Genomic DNA, 22,411 nt, shown 5'->3' with positions numbered 1-22,411 from the left:
TCATCAGAGTGAGAGGGAAACAAAACAGAGGTTTGAGAGGCATGGTTGGGTCTCTAGGCTAGAACCACCCAAAGTGGGAAACCGTAAGCCCACATTACAAATACATTGTGAGCCCAATAACGAGCTAGCCCTTTAAGCCTGTTCTAGGTGCGCACAATTGGTGCTGTCTATGGAGAATCCTACAAAGCTATGGTTTAACCAAGACTCACTCACGGGAAAATGTCCAGAAGACGTTCTGGGAGTGATGCTGAAATTGGTTCAGTAGGTTCTTTTCGGGGATCAACCTGGCGTGAAGATAGGGATCATGAACGAGAGGAAGAGCAGTCTGGCCTTAGAGAGGGGTCGTACCAACACAACGGTTGGTATCGAGTGCTTTAGGGCATAGGCAATTTGACGAAAAAGATGAGGAGCTTGAGTGGTTACGCAGGCTGGTGAAAGATCTGGAGTTAGAAGTAGGGGGTAGGCACCGGAGAAGGGACCAAGACAACCGAGAAGGAAGATCTGATACGGGGGGAAGATCGTTATGGCATGGGGTCCAATCAATCTGGTTCCCGTCGATGCCAAGACCATTCACATTCACTAGAATCCAGTCAACGCCGGGACCGTTCACGTTCACTAGAATATGTAGATCGGGATTCAGATTCCCCAGAAGAATGACGGCCCCATAATGTCACCATGGATGCAATGAGCCACGCATTGCGTAGAGCTGCTCGGTCGCCGTTCTCAAACGACATTGAGCGGGCCTCAATGCTGGACAGATTTACGCGCCCTCTATTCAATTCCTACAATGGGAAAACGGATCCGGTAGAGCACATCAGCCACTATATCCAGATGATGTCTTTGCACACTCATAATGATGCGTTAATGTGCAAAGTATTTCCCTCAAGCCTTGGCCCTACAGCTTTGACATAGTTTAATGGGTTGCAAAAGGGCTCTATCCACAATTTCACTGAGCTGATACAGGAGTTTGGTGTTTGGTTTGTAACCTACAGCCGAGTACCATAGCCAGTAGACGTGTTGCTATCCATGAAAATTAGGGTAGGAGAAACCCTTCGCAGTTATGCTAGCCGGTACTAGGAACTTCACAACGAGATCGACGAGGGCAATGAGAAGATTGCTGCAAGCACTTTTAGGATGGGATTTTCGGAGGATTCTGGACTACGGGAATCATTGACTAAGAAGCCTCTCGAGGACATGAGGCAGTTGATGAGGCGCATTGAAGAGTACAAACGACTGGAGGATGACTGACTGTAAAGCAAAGGTAAAGGACCAATGATAAATCGTTCTCGGCAGGGTGGCTTTCCACCCAGGACCCATGGGAGTTTAAGGATTCAAGAGCCAGAAGCACAAGTGGGGAGGTAAATGTAACATTTAAGGAACTGGTGCATAAGATTGTAGATAAGATTAACAACGAACCATACTTCAAGTGGCCGAACAAGATGGGAGGTGACCCATTTAGGAGGAATCAAAACTTGTACTGCACTTACCACAAAGATAAAGGTTATACTACCAAACAGTGCCGGGTGTTGAGGGATCATCTCGGGCAGCTAGCGAAGGCTGGGTATTTGAAGGAATTTGTGATAGACGCAGGGGATTGAGGAACGGGGCAAGGCGCTCCCCAAAGAGGGAACCCCATTCCACCTCTTCTAGGGATAATTGAGGTCATCCATGCTGCCCCAGGGGACCTCACTATAGCAAGAAGGAGAGGAGTATTAACTGTAGTACCAGTGGATGGCAGCTCGGGCATACAGTCATCCAGAAAGAGGATAAAGCTTGCCTGGGAGCCTATCGCATTCAATGACAACGATTTAGAAGGAACAATTCAATTGCACGACAATGCGTTAGTGGTCACGACCCGGATAAGTGGATTCCTAGTAAAGAGTGTGATGGTAGATTAGGGAAGCTGTGCTGATGTGATGTATCTAGACCTATTCAGAGGGCTTGGATTGAGAGTGAGGACTTTTCGAAGTATAGTACACCCTTGGTTGGGTTTGATGGCAAAGTGGTAGTTCCTGAGGGGCAAATTTCTTTGCCCGTGAATATGGAAGGCAAGGAGGTGGTAGTAACGTTTATAGTGGTTGCTTCGTTCTCCCTATACACGGTGATACTAGGAAGGTCGTGGATCCATGCAATGGGGGCTGTTCCGTCCACCCTGCATGTAAAAGTTAAGTTTCCTACCGAGCAGGGTATCACTATAGTAAGGGGGAGCCAGCAGATGGCTAGACAATGTTTAGTTGCCATATTAGTTGGAAGAAAAAGCAAGCAGACCAGAAGGAGAATGGCAAGCAAGAGGACCCACCACAAGGGGTCCCTTTATAGCAATTATAGGATCGATGAAGAGAGAAGGGGGCTGGCTGTGCCAAGGAAATGGTAAAAGTAAGGATATTGCTGGATGTTGACAAGAGCTTCCAAGTAGGAGAAAGCATGAAGGATCAAGATAAGGTAGAAATGTTGTTATTCCTGTAGTTGTATAACGAGGGCCGTTATCTCGGGCTTCACCGGAGGTCAATGAAGGGGGGAGAAAATTGGTGTGCTGGACGTCGATATAAGACAACAGCGGGCTATCTACTATGAGTGCTTGACTGATGGGTTGCCATGTCTTGTACGCGAGGGTGCAACCGAGCATAAGGTGTGAAGCGTGGAGCTACCTGTCCAAATGAACAAATATTTCAGACCTGAGTACAAAATTCAGGTCCCTTATGTGCATTACTCTGATATCCAGAGTGAATAATCTACTGTCTGCCACACATGAATACAATGAGTTAGCATTTGGATAAGCAAATCAAGCGTACGAAAATAGAGGCAAATTAACGATTGGTACAAACCAACTTTACGCCGCGAAAGGGGGTAAGGGATTTCATTGGCAAACCAATTGCCGCTTACCTGGATGAACTCCCCGGCGGAATTTCTATTGGAATCAGGTGGGCATGAAATCAGCCGTACCCGCATATCTCTAGATTTCAAGTAGTAATTGGTTTTCTTACTCCTACAGAGACTATACATGTGGTTTATATCGTGGTGGTTCAGTTGCAAATCATATATCTGGTTCAGCCTACTAACACAACTAACTACCCGGTAAAAGTTGGGAAGAAGTTGGTCCGGACACAAATTATAAAACCTAAGGGTATTGAATAGAAGGGGATCCACAGGAAATCTAACCCCACCCTCTAAGAGTGCCATAAAGGGAAAGAAGTCGTATTGGACCCCCTATGGAGAGCAATCTCACTCTCGTGGTAGTATGCCACGTTCACATCCTCAAGGATGTTGAATGTGCGCCTAAACGTGGCCAACGATGCCTCATTGTCTAGAAGGTAAGCCTTACCCATCCTAAACCCCAAAAATTGAAGAATGAAATTTGAAGGAAGAAACTAAAATAAAAGAAAAAGGAAGAGGACTTACTTTGGGCTTTAGGAAAGGGGTATTATGTGATGAAGGATAAGCGAATGGATGAATGCACGGCAGAGAGGAAATTCAAAGAGTGAAGAATGTAAAAGTGAAAGAATGACTTAGAATGAACTATTTCTAGGGGCCAGAAGAGAGGGAATAAATGCAATTTAATAAATGAGGAGCAGGAAACCTTGTGAATCCCCACCTCAACTGCCACAAGTGTGCCGCCTTGGTTCATGAACCGTCAGGCAATGATGACAGCTTAGCCGACTGTCTAATACAACACATCTTTTTAGGACGCATTAAAGAGGCCCTTGACCATCTGGTATCAACCCATTGAGCTTCCTAGGATAGTCATAGTCCCTTGGCTTCCTTGATTCATTCTCGGTGGACGGGTGCGAATCAAAGGGGGGGCTAATGTATGACACGAGGCTCCCCCGAGCCCGTTTAGGCCTTGCACCTTGAACTTCAACCTTACAACTTGGCCTATGGGCCCAACTTACTCGTCTAAAACTAGGCCTCATGACATTAAGCCCAACCCAAAACCTGTTAAGCTAGTCATTACAATACATATACGTCACCACTTATCGTCTGGGAATTGCCCGACAAAATACACCTCGGGTGGGAACATGATTGCTTGGAGGAGTTGCACCCGGTCATTCGGCGATACGTTGCCGAACATCTCTCCTGAAGTGGGGAGCCAGTTCCAATGCCACTCGCACCACGCTTTATTCCCACCTAAACACGCACTTACGATTAACGATATTGGATCTCCTATTGCACTAACCTTGAAGGAAATCATAATCCTTCCACTAATTTTGGGCTATAAATATGAGAAGCTAAGGAGAGAAAAGGGGTTGGTGAAAAAAGAGCTCTAATGAAAGTTGAGAGCTGAGGGTAACAAAGTCATTAGAGTGAGAGGGAAACAAAACAAAGGTTTGAGAGGTATGGTTGGATCTCTAGGCTAGAACCACCCAAAGTGGGAAATTGTAAGCCCACATTATAAATACATTGTGAGCCCAAGAATGAGCTAGCCCTTTAAGCCTGTTTTTGGTGCGCACACTACAATTTATTGATGACATAGCTATTAATTTTTAATTTTCTAGAAATTTTGCAAGTATAGAGGGTATAAAAAGAAGATGTAATCCAATGGTGGATTTATCAAAATTTTCCTTAAATAAAAATATATTGAATAAGGTTATAGTCTAAGGTTACAACTAATTTTGTAACTAAAATTTTTCCATTATAATGCGGTAAACACTATACATTGTAATTGAAATTGACAAGACACTATTTTAGTTATATCTTGAAATTGTAAAATTGAGCTTTTGGGTCTTGTATGGTGAGAAGTGAGTTGTGATGTGTGAATATGAAACCTACCTTGCAATTGGGTCACCCATCGCCTTCAATAGCTCATCAAAGTTTCAATTTTTTTTTGGCTAAGTTATTGAGCCTAATCAAAATTTCATAACCCATTTTGCACAAAAAAAAAAAAAGAAAAAGAAAAAAGAAAAAAAAATAGAACTGCTTGAGTCAGTGAGCACTGTGAATTAGACAGAGCAACCTTAGACATTTTCATTTGGTTGGGGGAGTGGAAAAGTGAGAAGATAGAAAATGGAGAGAGAATAGTGAAGTGAAAGGATAGAAAAGATTTAGATTATATTTGGTAATAGTTTTTGTTTTCTATTTTCAAAAATTTGTTTTTGGGAATATAAAGAAAAAACAATTTTCTTGTATTTTTGAAATCAAAAACATGTTTGCTTAGTTGAAATTAAAAAGATAGTTTTTTGAAGAAAATATTAAAATATGTTGTTACTAAGATTTTGAACTGTAATATTAACTTATTAAATAAGACAGATTCATTAAATTAAATGCATATTTTCATTGACTTTTGAAAATTAGAAACTGAAAACAGTCTTTTGCATGTTTTCAGTTTCCTTTACAAATTGAGTTTGAGAACAGTTTTTATTTTTTGTTTATTTTGGATTGTCAAACAAGTTTTTTAGTTTCAAAAATAGAAAATTGTTTTTAAAAACAGAAAGTAAGGAGAAAAAATAGTTACCAAACATATTCTTAGTTTTTTCTTATATATGTTTGGTTGGGAAGGTAGAAAAGTGAAAGAATGAAAAACTTTTTTGTCCGATTAAGAAGAAAAGTGAGAGGATAAAAAATAAAATTCATATAAATTTACCATTATGTCCAACTTAGGTAAAACAAAAATAATACATTATATTTTTATTAAAAAATATGTATGAAAGATTTCTCTCTTAAAAAAATAAAATAAAAATGAGGATAAGAAGATTAGAAACCCAAAACTTTTTTTTCAAAAAAAAACCAAAACAATTAAAAAAAAAGGGTGAAGTACAAACAAAGCCATTAGCAATATCGAGATTTATACATATTTTAATACTTAATTTTTTTTGAAAATTTAAGTGAAAATTTAAAAATATACCCCCCACACACAAAAATAAATAAATAAAAGAACAAAGTTTAGCTACAAAATTCATTGTAGTCTTAGGCTACAAACTCACTTAATAAAATAAAATATTATTGCATATTTTAAAAATCTAACTGTTGAATTACATGTTTTTTATGTTCTTAATATACATATCAATTTTTGTGTCAATCGGATATTATTTACTATATAATCTATAACCTTATATTTTGTGCATAATTTTAAATTATAAAAATTTGTAATTTAAAAATTTATTAATGATATAGCTATTAATTTTTAATTTTATTGAAATTTTACAAACATGGAAGATATAAAAGAAGATGTAATCTAATGGTGGATTTGTCAAAATTCACCTCAAATAAAAAGCTATTGAGTGAGTTTGTTGTCTAAGGTTATAAAAGCTATTGAGTGAGTTTGTTGTCTAAGGTTATAATCGATTTTGTAGCTAAATTTTGTCCAAAAAAAAAAAAAAAAAGTGTTTGATTGGCAGAATCCTGTTCCACCGGATTTTGAAGCCCAGCACTATCGGAAACAGCGTTATTCGACTGCGTTGGAGGAACCTTCTTGGATTTGGAACGGACACAACATTCCGACGAGATGGAGTGAGTAAACGGAGGAGCCCGTAGGGTCTTCCTAACTGCTTTTGGTCCTCTGACAGTGTGCCTTCGCTCTCCAACCACAGTTCGCAGTCCTTATCGCCGCGGTCAAACTTAGGCTCATATCGACTATGAAGCCTACCTTGCAATTGGGTCGCGCGCCCATAAAAATTTCAATTTTCTGGGCCTAGTTATTGAGCCCAATCAAAAGTTCATAACCCATTCTGCCCCCCAAAAAAAAAAAAAACCAGAACAACACAAGTCAGACAGAGCAACCTTAAAATATTTTATCTTTCGGTGGCACTGGCAGGCTGTGCGTGGGAGTGGGAGTGGAAGTGAAACTGAGACAGTTTGCCTTGTAGCCAAATTGTTCCTGTAAGTTCAAAAGCTTGTTTGAGTTTCTTAAAACCTGAATTCTCATCCGCTTCCTTTTGTTGTTGTTGTTTATGCTTTTTGCAATGGTATTTTAACGAATGCGCAAATGGGTGTCTCTTGTTTTGAAAGAAACGTTATTTTTGCTTCAAATTGTACCTGGAGTTCGTTTTCTTTCAATGGGGTTCTGATTCCTCGTAGACCCATCTTCCCTATTGGTCTAACTGTGAAGAAGGTCCATGTTTTTGGTGTTAAAGTACAAAACAATAGAGCAATTAATGCTTTGTTGAAGGGAGAGTCTGATAACGATAATAGGTTGGTGGGTGGTGGGATTCTGGAGAAGGAGCTTCAGTTTAAGCCGTCCTTCAATGAGTATTTGAAGGCTATGGAGTCTGTTAGAGTTCGTAGGGAAAGGAAGCAAGCTGATAATAATAATAATAATAAGTTGAAAAAAGAGAAGCCCAATGATACAGAAAAGGGTCTTTTTAGGACACAAACAAAGGAAGGAGATAAAGGAAATGTAGAATTGAAGGGATTTGAGAAAAAGAAAAGCATTTTGGATCAAGAAAAGGTGTTAAAAGTTGTAAAACATGAAGGGTTATCTAAGAAGGATTATGGGATCACGAGCAAGGAAAGTCAGGTTAGAAGGGGTAAGCTTGGTTACAAGGGGAAAGCAAGTAAAGAATTTGTTGATGAAATTGATACCAATGAAGGCCATATAAGTGGAAAATTAATGAAGCAACATCAGACTAGTAGTATTCAACAGAAATTGGAGGACTCCAACTTGGGTAAAAGTACAAAGGCTTGGAGGGTACAAAAAGTGTCAAAGGCATTAGTTCCTGTTCAAAGACAGCGCCATAGTATCAAACTAGAAGGTGAAATTGTTGGTGATGCAAGTTCCTGGGGCATGTTGAGACAGAAGGGGACTGATAATAGCCAGTGGGATGACAAATCAATCAAAAAAACCTTGAAGGGAGAGAAAATTGGTGCTGGAATTGATAGGCATGGCAGACGAGAGAGGAAGTACTTGCAAGTTGAAGAAGTTGCTAATAATGATTTTTTGCGTGAAAAAGGAACACTAACCAGAAGAAGTCACTCTTTCTCTGAAAGAATTGATGGTAATGGCGCAGAGGAGGAAAGAGCTGCCTTCAAGAATTTTGATGAATTCAGTGACGTTGTGGACAAGCCACGAGTTTCACGGATGGAGATGGAAGAGAGAATCCAGAAGCTAGCAAAGCAGTCTGTTGCTCTCCTTTTTTTTCCTCGTAGTGTCCCTAGTTTTGGATGAATTTATTTCTATTTTGTTTTGTTTTCAGTATAATGTTTAACTCATAATTAGGCGTAATATTAACAACTTTTGTTATGTCTTGCAGTTTGGTTTTAGTTCCCTCTAGTTAGATGTAGACCTGCGTGCTCCAAAATATTGTAATGGGAATATAGTCTGGTCTTTTGTTAGATAATGAGGTCCATCATGTATATCTTTATAAAGTCTTGATATGTTAATGTCACTTGTATCACGTGAATCCATGAGCTTCCATATTTAGACTGATTTACAAATTATCTATGAGTTCTTTGTGTTGTGAATTGGAATTTTTGTCAACAATATTATGATGGCATGTTTAAAGGACCAGTTATGAATACTAATTATAGTGGACTGGTCATGGGAACTTTTGTGATGTTGATATTATCTCACTAATTTTGGCAAACAAAATTTAGGTGTTATGAGGAGTTAGTATATAATTTTGTTTGATAATGTGATCCATAATCTGAAATGATAAAACAAGAAAATGAACTTTTTGGGTATTTGTTAAGATTTAATAGTTATGTGGAGAAAATTTACTGCTATGAAGCTTGATTTTTTAGAAAGAAATAATTGTAATTTTTAAACAGTATTCTCTGCAGTTTGTACCCTTCCAAATGCATATTGATGACATTTGCTGCTGTGCTTGTCATGTCTTGGACAAGTCTTATCTTTCTTTGTTTTATGACCAATCTAAATATCTCATTATCTAATTCTAACTTATCTTAAATATTAATTCTCATGATTTGGTTAATGTTAAAGTAGTTTATTTTAACAGGTTGAATGGTGCAGATGTAGACATGCCTGAATGGATGTTTACAAAGACAATGCGAAGTGCAAGGATCCGATTCTGTGATCATTCTATATTGAGGGTTATCCAGATATTGGGAAAACTAGGAAATTGGAGGCGGGTGCTACAAGTCATTGAGTGGCTTCAGATGCGTGAGCGCTTCAAATCCCACAGGCCCAGGTATCTTTTTCCTTCTTTTTTTTTTTTTTTTTTTTTTGGTCTCTCTGATGAACATTACACATGTTTTAAAAGAGCATTTTCTTTTCTTTTCTGTAATTTTTTTTGAGACTCTTCTTTTCTGTAATTAGTATTATGAATATTAAGCATTTGAGTAACGAATTTTGTTGTAGGTACATGTGTTTTGAAATGGCACCACAATTAAATTGAGCGTAAAACTTCCTTTAAACAATCAAACTATATTGTTTCAAATTACTTATATTAAAAAAAGAACTACATTGTTTCAAATCATTTTACAGGTTGTACATAAATGTCATGACAGAATTTCTAGAGAAACTGTTACAATTGGATGATTTAGCTCTAGCTCTCTTAGAGAAAAGAGTCGAGCCTTGTATTCGATGCATCATAGGACATTAATACAAAGTTTTGAACTATGTATTTGGATGAAGCGTTTGATTACAGAGTATGCTCTAACGGGTTTAGAGTTGGTAGAATGGATTAGAATGGATCTGATCAGGGTGGGATTGATGATCTTGTGTAGTTAGTTGCACTTTTTGTCGTTCTGTCAACTGCATCAGAGCAGGCCATGGTAATTGTTGTCGCGGTGTTAGGATATACTAACACTAGCCCTGGTTGATGATGTTACTGTTGCATAGAAGTTGCAATATTGAAGGCGAAGGTGGTAGTGGCTTTGGTGGTAATGGTCCTCATGGAGGTACCTATCAAAACTTGAATCTTCAGCAGTCATCTTTAGGAAGCTACTTCTCTCTCTCTTTTTTTTTTTTGGGCGGGGGGGGGGGGCTGGGGGGGTGTGTTGGTGCCATCTTTTGAAAGCCATTCCTTTAGATATTCCCTTTTATTAATGAAAATCTTTATTACTTATAAAAATATAGAGGTACCAATAAAATAAAGGTCCTGATGGAGGTCCTTACATATTTATGGGGGAAATCTGTTTTGAACTTGCTTCAACCAATTTTTGGCTTGTTTGAGTAGTTATAATTTCAAAGTAGTTTATCAATATTGTAGAAGCTCTAAAGCCGTTGATCAAACAATACATATTTCAAAATAGTTTATCCTTATACATACATAATATGTTTGCCCATATAGATGGGAAAATTATACTTTTCCATCCTAAACTATCAGCTCGATTATACCTAACCCCTTGAACTATTGAAACACACAATCAACCCCTCAATTTAAAAACTACGTTACACTTAATTCTCTGCTGTCTGTTTTAATGTTAACTCTAACAAAGTTCAGCATTGAAATACCAATTTACCCCCTAGTTGTTTGTTTTGGATAGAGGGGTAAATAGGTCTTTCAATGTTAAAATCCATCAGACACAACACAAAAATAGACTGCAGGGCAGAAATTGAAACAAATTTATAACTTTGTGGGGGTAAGCATGTACTTAGATAGTTTAGGGAGTTAGGTGTAATTGGGGTAATAATTTAGGGTGGAAAAGTGTAATGTATGTATGTATGAGTATTTACATACATACATATATGTCTAGTACATATATCTTTTTCTTTTGGTCTCTTTGGTGAACTTTTAAGGAAAAGGTTATTACAATGCTTCTTGATTGCAATGCCAAACAGCCCTTAAATGATTTTCTGAAGTACATTTACTCATGTACTCATGCAAGAACGTTTCTCATATTGTTATTTTGTGCCAGTATCTTTATCTTTTTGTCTATATAGTTGTACTGGCTCAGATTTATTTATATGTTGCAAGGAATATCAAAATAAAAACCCCTAATTGGTAAGTATATTGAAGTTCACTCTATATAAAAAAAATAAGAGCCTGTTATATTCAGTTAAGGAGCTTATGTAAGAATTAAGACCCCAAAAATATTTCAAACAAGGTTGATAAGGCAAGGCAATAAGTTTCAATGCTCAACAAACAAAATAATATACGTGATTATTATTACTATTGTTAGTAAGTAGTAGATTGTCATGTTCTTGCGATAGATTGGCGTTTTAAGTATTTTATTTATTTTATTTCTATTAGTGGTGTGATCTATGTTAACAATACTTGTATGGAAGGCATTTTTTTTTTTATAGGTAATGGAAAATTTTATTAAGAAAAAAATAGCCAACCCAAGTACATTGGGATGTACTGTGGGGGCAAAAATCAAGAACCAAAATTACAATAATCAAGTAAAACAAGAAGGGAAAAACAAGAAAAATGCGATAGAGCCACACTCCATACAAGGAGAGTATGTAAGAAAAAAAACTTAATCTCTAGCATCTTGCATTTCTTTCACTCCAAATACACCACATCTAGCAGCGCGGCACAAGTCTCCAAAAATCAATATTGCGGTGTCTCCCAAATTTACCTTGCCAAGACTCAAAGTAATTGAATTACCTTTTGTGGCATAACCCAATGAAGACCAAACAATCAAAACACCAAAGACCACAGCTCAAAAGCTATAGGGCAATGAAGCAGAAGATGATCTGCCGACTCCCTACACCTCTTACACATGTAACACCAATCAAGAAAAGTAATACGCCTTTTGCGAAGGTTATCAGTTGTAAGAATCTTACCTAAAGAAGCTGACCATGAAAAGAAAGCCACCCTTGGAGGAACCTTCGATTGCCACACCAACCTCCAAGGGAAGGAAATAATAGGAGGGTAGAAAGAAAAATAGAAACCTCTAACCTCAAAACCGCTACTCATTGCTAGCTTTTAACAAACCTTGTCAGGGCCAAACTTGTATGGAAGGCATTTGCATTAACTACTTCCCTATTTTAAGAATTTTCTGTTTAAGAATAATGGTGAGTTGAATTTAAGTGCCTGGGATTGTAATATCTTGAAAGTACCTTTCTTGGAACCTTTCTATTGGAATCTTTTAACATTTTCAAGTAAGCAGGTGGTACTTATATATATATATATATAAAATCTAGTAAGCAAGTGGTTCTGGAAATACTATTTGGCTCTAGTGACTTAAGATAATGGTCGTTGTACAGAAAGGGTCTTTTGACTATGTTTCCTCTTCATTTTGTAGATTTATATACACGACTACACTTGATGTACTTGGAAAGGCAAATAGACCTGTGGAGGCACTCAATGTCTTTCATTCAATGCAGGTATTATACATTTATTTTTTTTGCATATAGCAAGCTTTCTGCTTGTGCAATACACCTTGCTAAGAGGAAAGAGAAAGCTTTGAGAGAAAATACAATTTATTTATTTGTTTTTGTTTAATTTCTCTCCAGCAACAAGTGTCTACATATCCTGATTTAGTCGCTTATCAATGTATTGCTGTCACTCTTGGAAAAGCGGGGTTTTTGAAGGAACTTTTTGATGTAATTGATAGTATGCGATCTCCTCCCAAGAAGAAGTTCAAAACCGGGGTAATTGGGAAGTGGGACCCAGAGTTGGAACCAGATATCATGGTTTACAATGCGGTGAGTAATACTCGATTGAGCTCATTCCACAAAAGATAATGGTCTGTATTTGCTTCACTGGTGCATACCTGCATAGTTGGATAGTTTCTATGCCTGAAACATGACATACTTTTGAAGATAGAAATTAAAAATTATAATTATTTTAGAAATTGTTAAATCTGTGAGCTGCAACTAAAGTATGACAGAATTCTTGATATTGTGAGATGGTAATTTTCTTTCACTGATTCTACACTTTCTAAAGTGTAAGTGATTTTTTTTTTGGATATGTAATCAACTTTGTTGAATCAATAATATAAAGGCATAGGCATAGCCCAAGTTTTTTTTTAGATAGATAAAGTAAATGATAATATATTGAGGCATAGCCCAAGTTTATAGGGAGTGTAGTAAAGTTATACCCACAATTGAATTCTAAAAGTGCAATGATCAATCTGATCTAAGAGAGTAGAAAAAGACAACCAGCTGTATGCAACCATCCATTCAAATAGAGTTTGAAGAAACATCAACTTCAGATCCAATAGATTCCATTCGCAGCCCTCAAAACATTTGGAATTTGTCTCCCGCCAATGACACCACATCAAATGGTGAGGAATCGCCTTCCAAATTTCTATGCACTGATACTGCCCCAATCCAACCTACCAACAAGCTAGCAGCTCTGTTACTCCTTTAGGCATTGTCCACTGAATTCTGAAGAGGCTAAATACCATAGACCACAACTGTCTAGCACTAGAGCAATGTAACACTAAATGATCTACCATCTCGGCACTCCTCTTACACATACAACACCAATTTATCACAAGAACATGCCTTTTCCTCATATTGTCTACAGTTAAAATCTGCACCAAAGCTGCAGTACACAAAAAGAATGCCACTCTTGATGGGACCTTAGGCCTCCAAATACTTCTCCAAGGGAAACACATCCTGCCATGTGGGGCTAGAGCTTTGAAATAAGATTAAACCTCAGACCTCCTTTGTTTAGAAGGGTTTCAACACAATTTATCCTCTTCTCGGCCTCTCACTTAAATAGAGTAAATATTGTCCAAGAAAGGCTATACCGACTCCAACTCCCAATCTTGAACAATTCTAATAAAGTTCCAATCCCAGTAAATAATGTCATCACGTCACTGCTTCACTATTGATGCATCCCTCTTCTTTTTTTTGGTAAGTAATAAGATTTATTGATATAAAAAAAGGGATACCCTAGTACAAAGTTAGTGTACAGTGGTTAACAGATCAAGTACAAAAATTAAAATTACATGATTCAAGTAAATCAAGAAGAGAAGAAAATGATTGGTTTCGCAAAGCTAACAACCAATCCAATAAGATTCTAAAGAAAAAAAAACTTGAGGTCTGGCATAGATCTCTCATTATTTTCAAAGCACCTACTATTTTTTTTCCCACCAAAGACGCCAATGTAAATAATGGGGAATAGTTAGCCATATATGTCCATTGTGATGACGACCAAACCGACCTTGCCTCCAATTCCCAATCATTGACAACCCTAAAAAAACTTACATCCCAATGAAGGAAACCATTAGTAAACTTCATAAACTCAGCCACACTTTCCTTTTTATCTCGGTAGATTCTAAATAATTCGGGATAACTATTGCAAGAGGTGTCTCCCCACACCATTGGTCTTGCCAAAACTTCACCCTCAACCCATCACCAATTTCATACAGAATAAAATGAGACAAAGAAGGACAACCTTGACTAATATTTTTCCACAAACTTACACCATAGGGACTAGATAGCGCACCAGTACACCAGCCACCCCACACACATCCATACTTTGCCTCTATTACTTGCCGCCAAAGAGCATCCCTTTCAAACCCAAATCTCCACAACCACTTCCCAAGCAAAGCTTCATTAAAAAGTCTCAGATTTCTGATCCCCAAACCACTAGAAGAAAGTGGAGCATAAATAGTATAGCCCATTTAATTGAATGAAATTTGGGTTCATCCCCCATACCACCCCTAAGAAATTCTGCAACAGTTTGGGTTCATTACCCAACCTGCTTCATGAAAAATTGTGCCATATTTTTCAATATGATGAGTCACACCAGCTGGAATAGGAAACAGAGATAAGAAGTAAGTGGGTAGATTTGAAAAAGTGCTTTTTATTGAAGTATCTCTACCCCCTTTCAAGAGATACAATCACTTCCATCCTGTTTGTCTTCGTTCCAACTTTGACTTGCCTAGATTAACCTTTAAACTGGAAACAGCTTCAAACAAAGTGATTTTAGGTTTTGTAATAAAGCCAGGGCTTTTTTTATTTGTTATTATTATTTTTGTAATTTTTAATGTATGGTTTAGTTAGATCTCAAGCTAGTACATGTAGCTTGTCATAGGCACTAGGGATTTGACGGTTGGTTTTATGAATTTGGATTTTGGTACTCTTAACATCTTTTGGTATTGTTGTAGGAAGTAGAGATTAAGTAGAGTTTTGTGATAAAGAGCTTTATCTGAAAAGACTTTTGGTATTGTTTGATTTGCTCTTCTTATGTTAGGGAGGAAAAGCTTTTATTTTGAAGGGGTGGGAATATCCTTGGTCAAGGTTAAGATGACATATTTGCATTCTTTTGATTGCACGGATGATAAAATCTGCCTATATTTATCATTTCTCTTTTCTTGAGTTTAACGATTCCTTGATTTTTGAAATTTCCAGTCTAAGGTGGTCCTCTCTTCATACTCATGGATCAACCCCTTAGCATTGCCTTAACGAATTTCTTTAGTTATAAAATAGTTTTACCAAAATATCTCACTTATATGATTTATATGTCTCTTCATTACAGGTCCTAAATGCCTGTGTCCAGCAGAAAAAATGGGAAGGAGCATTCTGGGTTTTGCAGCAGTTAAAGCAACAAGGCCAAAAGCCCTCTTCTACAACATATGGACTTGTCATGGAGGTAATAGCTGCCATTAGTTGCTTTCTTGTGGTCTGTTCTTTCACTATTAAAGTAACACTTTAATGGTATGGTACTCAGTTTACTTCTTTCTTGTGAAAATTGTTTATTAAAATACTAAGATGATTGTGGTTTTTCAATTGATTTCCTGATATGCATGAATATGTATACTTCCAGCATGCAATTTCTGGAGTTGCCATGTGGGATATTTTTTTCTTGTAGTGTTTAGTTATTACGCAAAAGAAATGTGTGGAATTGCTTGCTATTGGCCCAAAACTATATAAACGTTGTTGAAATAGCTTTTCCTTCCATCCCAATGAAAGTGACCATTTTCACATCCAATACAATCTTATTTGACTTATATAGTTATGTGCTCCATTTGATACCTTATTTGGGAGCTCAAAACATAATTTGACAACACGATAGTCTGGGTTCATAAAATATGCGACTGAACTGCCACTTCTGCTTGAGAAATAAAAATATTATTCTGGGTTTATGAAACTAGCTGAAATCCTCTTTTATAAGAACATTGTTAGAATGTTTCCGTGTTTTGGGCCCTGGTGAGATACATTCTATTTTAGATTCCATTGATTCTCTTTCTTTTAGATTGCAACTCTCAATTATTGCCTAGGAGCACTTTATGTATTTTTCCTGAGCACATGAGGTAGATCCTTTTCTTTAATAAATTTATAATATATATGAAGATATTTTGCAGCTTTATGCTGAATATCCCTTTTAATTGTTAGTGTTAACCTGGAAAATTCTATACCTGAAGCATTTTTGCTTGAGCAGGTGATGTTTGCATGTGGCAAGTACAACTTAGTTCATGAGTTTTTCAGAAAATTGCAGAAATTTTCTATTCCAAATGCTTTAACATATAAAGGTATTTTACTTAGCTTCTTTTCTTTTACATTCTATCATGTTTGGTTACATTATGACAATGACTTCTGTTGTAAACAGTGGTTGTGAATACACTTTGGAAAGAAGGAAAAACAGATGAAGCTCTTTTGGCTGTTCAACACATGGAAAGGCGAGGAATAGTAGGTTCTGCAGCTCTTTATTATGACCTGGCTCGCTGTCTTTGTACTGCTGGAAGGTGCCAAGAAGCATTGAAGCTGGTACTTTTGTTAAGCTTTATCTTACATTTACATTTTTTATGTGGACGTTCCTTTTATGCATTTAAGCTTTGGTAGGCTGGCACTTCATCTTGCTTTAGTGACAATGTAGCTATTAAGTGCTAAAAAGCTTGGAGAAAACTTCTCTTAATGCTCTGGAAGTTGTATGACTAGAAAAGTTGGTAGTTCAAGAAGATAATGCTACTTAGGAAGTAGTTAGTGCTCTCTCTCTCTTCATTGCTGTATTTAGTTTACAACCAAAACTAACACTTCTTTGCTTGGTTTTCAATTACAAAACTAATGTAGGACAAACCAGGGGATTTGTCTATTTGTTCTTGTGGTCAGAATATTTGTGGAGTTAGGGTTAGAACTTTTAGAAAGAAGGGTTAGGCTTCAAGAATGACTAGGATTGTAGTAAATAAGGGAAAATATCTGATTTAGGGTTGCAAAAGAAGTGAGAAAAAACTAAAATTGAATCTGCCAACAATCTGTGAACAATAACCTTGAAGGTCAACATACCTCAATGCACAAAACATACATTATTAATTCCATTTATCTCTTAGTACATTGAGAACAAATAATATATAAAGACTTTGTTTTATAGTAGTATTAGTAATCCCTTGCTGCTTTGTGATCTTTTCGCATAAAGTAGTCTTTTTTAATAAATTTTTTTCTTACTTATCCCCCAGAAAAAGGAAGTAGTATTAGAAATCCCTAGTTTAACTAGTAAACTAAAAACCTAAGAAAATATTAAGTTGGACTTAAAAAAAAAAAAAAAAAAATTTAAAGATACTTAGGATCTCCTAGAAATTATACACTTAATTATACTACAATGGTTGGAAGGCACTTGCCAACACAACAATGCTCGACCACTACTCAACTAACTACCAAAATACCCTTAATTAGCCTGACTTGCAGTATTTACAATTTTGACTGTAACATGTTAAATAAAACTCAAATTAAAAACTTTCCTTTTAACCCTAAGACACATAGCTAGAGGCAAAATTTGCTTAATAGTACTTTTTAAGAAAAAAAATTGGGCGAATAGCATATGTTTGAAGTTTTTTAGTTAGCTAGACTATTTTTGGAAGTCTAGTTTGGCAGACTCAACTTTGGGCTGGAAGTCGAGTTTGACAAACTCGACTTCAAAGCAAAATTGATGCATCCTGCTTGGAATTGGTCCTACTTGGAAGTCGAGTTTGTCAAACTCAACTTCTAGCCCAAAGTTGAGTTTGCCAGACTCGACCAATCCCCCATTGGTTATTGAGAATCCATGGCCAATTCCAATTTATTGGGATTAAGCTGTAGTTAAGTTTAATTGAATTGAGTTGAGTTGAGTGTGAGCTATCTTAATTAATATTATAGGATTTCATTGTCTTGAGTGTTGATGAATCATTGGCTAATCTATATAATGTTTGAACTATTGTTCTCCCTTGTCTACCTTTCATAGTGGTTCCTTACTACATTTTTTTTTTTTTTTTGCATATCATACACTTTCACTTATAGTTTATTTTCACATAGCGTGCTTTCCCTATCACATAATAAAGTATAATATATGCAAGGTGGATGAGCAGCATTACCTCTGGATCAAGCCACTTAAGTTTTTTTTTTTTTTTTTTTTTTTTGGGGGGTGGGTGGGTGTGCTAGTCAAGATATACAGGTTTCTTTCTGCTTCTTTGATCTGCAAACTAAATGGAATGCAATATAGCATATAATGCGGGACCTTTGTTTTTTGTCCTACCCAGTACAACATTCCTACAGTACCCTTGGCCCTTTTCTTGGGATTTGCTGCTCCACATTTTAACAAAAGTCACATGTGAGTACTAAGCTGATAATTTTATTGTCAGTCATCTACAAGAAGTGTATGGATGATTACAATATTAACATCTGGCTGAGCTATTTTCCTAGAATGTGTGTGTGTGAATTCATTCATGGTTGCACCTGAGAGTTTGATCACATTTTTCACGTTCATTATTTTGACAGATGGAGAAAATATGTAAGGTCGCAAATAAGCCTCTAGTAGTGACTTACACTGGCTTAATTCAAGCTTGTATTGACTCGGGAAACATTGAAGATGGAGCTTACATTTTCAAAGAAATGCAGAACTTTTGCTCCCCAAATCTTGTTAGTTGTAATATAATGTTGAAAGCTTACCTAGAACATGGGATGTTTGAAGAAGCTAAAAAGCTGTTCAATATGATGTCAGAGGATAGGAACCATATCAGCAGGAAATCTGATTATAGGGCTCGTGTGATACCAGATATCTACACATTCAACACCATGTTGGATGCATGCATTGCAGAAAAAAGGTGGGATGATTTTGAGAATATTTACAGAGGGATGCTGCACCATGGTTTTCACTTCAATGCAAAACGTCATCTTCGGATGATATTAAATGCTTCTGGAGCTGTAAAGGTATCTTCCCTTCCCCCCTTTATTTCATTTCATGGCATAAGGTTAATGCTTAGGATAGAATATAATGGTGGAAATAATCTGTGGCTGACTTTGATTAGTTGATTGAGGATCCATAGCCCACCCTGAAATTTTGAGAGTAAGGCATGGTTACTGCTGTTTTTATTTATTTATTTATTTATTTTATTATTATTATTTTTTTTTAATTTTTTAATTTTTAAATTTTTTTTTTTATGGGGCATAATTATTTTATTATTATTATTTTTTTTTAATTTTTTAATTTTTAAATTTTTTTTTTTATGGGGCATAATACTTATGTGTTATGGTGTTTACCCATTGGAGCGAATGGAACATTTTCCATATATAAATATAATAGTAAAAACAAACAAATAATATTTTTTAAAAACCCAAATCTGATTCTCTATGTCCAAGATATTAGATTTAGTTCAATTTCTATTGTAAGCAGAGTGTATGTTCATTAAGTGCTATGAAAGTAACAGGGAGTAATTAAACTTTCAGGGATATCTAGATATGCTGCCAATTAAAATGAAAAGAACAAAGAAACTATAATATTGGACTAACACTGAAAGAATAGAAAAAGTGAAACTGATAGTATGGTAATGTAAGGGTCTAAACTTTGGTTTTGGGTTATGTTGGAAATTTATTATCAAAGATATTCCCTACAAAAAATCTTGCACACCGATGCACAAACATACATGTTTGTTTGTTTGTTTGTTTGTTATCATACCAGGAAAAAAAGATCTCTGATTATATACTCTTCATATATATACTAACTCTTAAATATTTTATCTATATGTTTTTCAAAAAAACAAAAAAAAAAATTACCTACATCATTCAAGAGTGTTTATGGAGTTTTACATACGGACTTGGGTGTCTCTCGTGGCCTTTTTATTTATTTTGTTCTTATTTTTGTGCACATGCATGCATGCTTACACACAGATGTGAGTTCCAGAATGAGATGTTTAATCATCAACCAGAATCTCCCAAATGGGTCTGGCATAACTAGAATCTCCAAAATGTCTCTCGCACTGCATGTCACTTGGTGTTTCCCCTTTGTAGAATACTAGGAAAAGAAAATCTCCTTGTTTGGAGTTTAATTTAATCTTCAGTTTTATTTTTATTCATTGGTGGGAGCTATGCATAATTGCCAGGGAGTGTTACTGGAAACAACTTGGAATCACTTGACCAAGGCAGATAGGACTCCACCACCTGCCCTTGTCAAAGAAAAGTTTTGCATGAAGCTGGAGAATGATGACTATATGGCTGCCCTCGCCTGTATAACTAGTCATTCCATGCCTGAGCTGCAGGCAATCTCTAATTCGGCATGGTTGAATTTGCTTGAGGAAAATGCTCACAGGTTTCGTAAGGATGCTCTTTTTCGGTTGATACAAGAGGTTAGCATCCATACTAACAGAACCGAATTGTCAAACCAAGCTGTCCAGAATCTCGTATCAGCTTGTAAAGAATTTTGTAGGACTCATATGACATTAGCTGAGATTAAAGAAATCGAAACTGTCTGCAGTGCTCAAACTGAATTAGCTTTTAAATCCTGATTAACTATTATTTGTGTTCATCTTTACCATTATATAACAGAAACAAGCATTGCTACTTCTTAGAGTACCTGGTGCTTAAAACTCCCACTTTTGTGGGATATAAGAGAGGTGATTGATAGATAGTCTTACCCTGATAGTTTTTGAAGAGGCTTATTCTAGGACTTGAATCCAATAGAGACATCAGATTGCATACTTGTCATTTCAGAGGCAAAGAAAGACTCATTTACAACCTGTTGTTTTTGTAAAAGACACTTGCTATCCCACTAAGGCCTGGCCTTTATTCCTACTTCTTATGGTGATTTGTGTAAATCTTAAAAAAAAAAAAAAAAAAAAAAAACAAACAAACACACGCATGCACAACCTTATTTATATAGAAAAGAAAAACAAAACTGATATGGACTACCTTGTGTATTCAAATCCCTCCATCTCTTTCCCAAAAGTTTGGACACTCAAGCCCATTTGCGGGACCAAATGGAGCGCTTCTCTAACTCAAAGGCCCTTAAATCGGTAAATAGAAGTCTTTTGGAATCCTAAAATGACTGATTGCTGATATGGACTACCTTGCTTGACATGTAAACAACGTTTATAGAATGCACCTCTAAGTCTGGTATCAAGCCAAAAATAAAAATCAGTCTAATGCTGTGAAATGGAATTTGCCTATTTAATGAAGCTGATTTGTTTTATGGTCAGTTTGGATGGAGTAGAACTAATTTCTGGCCAATTTTACTCTACTCTTCCTTCATTCAAATTGGATGAGTTCACTGGGAGAGATTCGTTGGGAAAAATTATTAGTGCAAATTAATAAGCTAACACTAGGTGATAAAGCTATTCGGGTGAAGAAGGTGGTGCTCATGGTTATTTCTGAGGCTTGTCATACTCTTATGGGTGTTACAAACTTAATTCTTGAGGGGGATGATGCACTCTCAGTAATATTTCCTTTTGTTTGTTGGAATTAAGTTCTAAATTGGCGAATAGTGTCTAATTGTCCATAATTTAGGGATATACACTTCCTTCTAAAATCTTTTACTTGCATACTTTAGTCCAGTAAATAAGCCTTTTATTACCCATTGAGGCTTGTTCTCATCATCGATTTTCATGCGGCCCAGATACTCATTCTTTTTCAGTTGTGAATTACAATTCATTTGCTTAGCCCAAGAGAGATCTATTTTCCAGCCCATCTACATGCGTGGTTTTCACTAGGAAAAATAAATGAAATCTTGCTACATGCACCAAATAATACACTGAAAATTTAAATGAGTGTTATTACTTATTAGAGCTTGCCACACTACCAAATTTCATTGAAGTTAATGGAAATACCCTATAATGCAAAACATGGGAGGTCACAAAATAAACATAGATTCATATTCTAAGGGTAGATCACAAGAGTTGTATCTATTGTTTACCCTAGTATTATGGTTGCTTTAATACATAGTTGGGCTTTCCTCTCCCTTGTAGGAGTTGCTCTCTTTCACACTTTGTGTGGGTTCTTCTTCCACCACCGTGTGGCCTCCTCCACCATTTTGGGTGGGTATTCTCCACCTCCGTGTGGCTGTTCTCTTCCACCAGCGGGTGGGTCTCATCTTCCATTTTTTATTGTGGGATCTTTTCTATTGATTCGGAAATCCCTAATTTTATCCCCAAACTCAATTCATTACGATCATCTACCTAACCCATATCTTCTCTTTAGTTGTCTAACTTTGTCTAGCTGGATTCGATGCGGGCATCACCAGTGAATGAACTTTATCATTGGAATCAGTTCGGAAGTGGGTCGCTATCTGTTTAGCTTATATTCCGAGTTTCAGCTAAGTAAGTGCCCTGTTTCTCCTATTTTCAATGGTTTTATCTGGTTTATTTTTGTGGTTATTGGGGTTGGTATTGTCTGCTCATCAGTCTTGTCTCTTATTGAATCGGTGTTGTTGTCTTG

General features: G+C 36.6%; 1 protein-coding gene across 1 annotated transcript; it reads left to right on the top strand.

Annotated features, from left to right (window-relative positions):
• Positions 1-6,678: 6,678 nt before the first annotated feature.
• On the top strand, positions 6,679-20,551 carry LOC112007339 (pentatricopeptide repeat-containing protein At1g30610, chloroplastic). Its single transcript, XM_024039676.2, has 9 exons — positions 6,679-8,049; positions 8,889-9,080; positions 12,085-12,166; positions 12,296-12,487; positions 15,276-15,389; positions 16,179-16,269; positions 16,347-16,504; positions 18,485-18,916; positions 20,086-20,551. Exons 1-9 carry the CDS (start codon positions 6,920-6,922, stop codon positions 20,485-20,487), a joined length of 2,793 nt encoding a protein of 930 aa, XP_023895444.2. The 5' UTR covers positions 6,679-6,919; the 3' UTR covers positions 20,488-20,551.
• Positions 20,552-22,411: the final 1,860 nt, after the last annotated feature.

Source organism: Quercus suber, unplaced genomic scaffold, assembly GCF_002906115.3.
Source record: "Quercus suber isolate HL8 unplaced genomic scaffold, Cork oak 2.0 scaffold_291, whole genome shotgun sequence".
In the NCBI taxonomy this organism is placed as follows: Eukaryota; Viridiplantae; Streptophyta; class Magnoliopsida; order Fagales; family Fagaceae; genus Quercus; species Quercus suber.
Note: the sequence above shows the minus strand (reverse complement) of the source record. Positions and strands in the feature narration are given on the sequence as shown.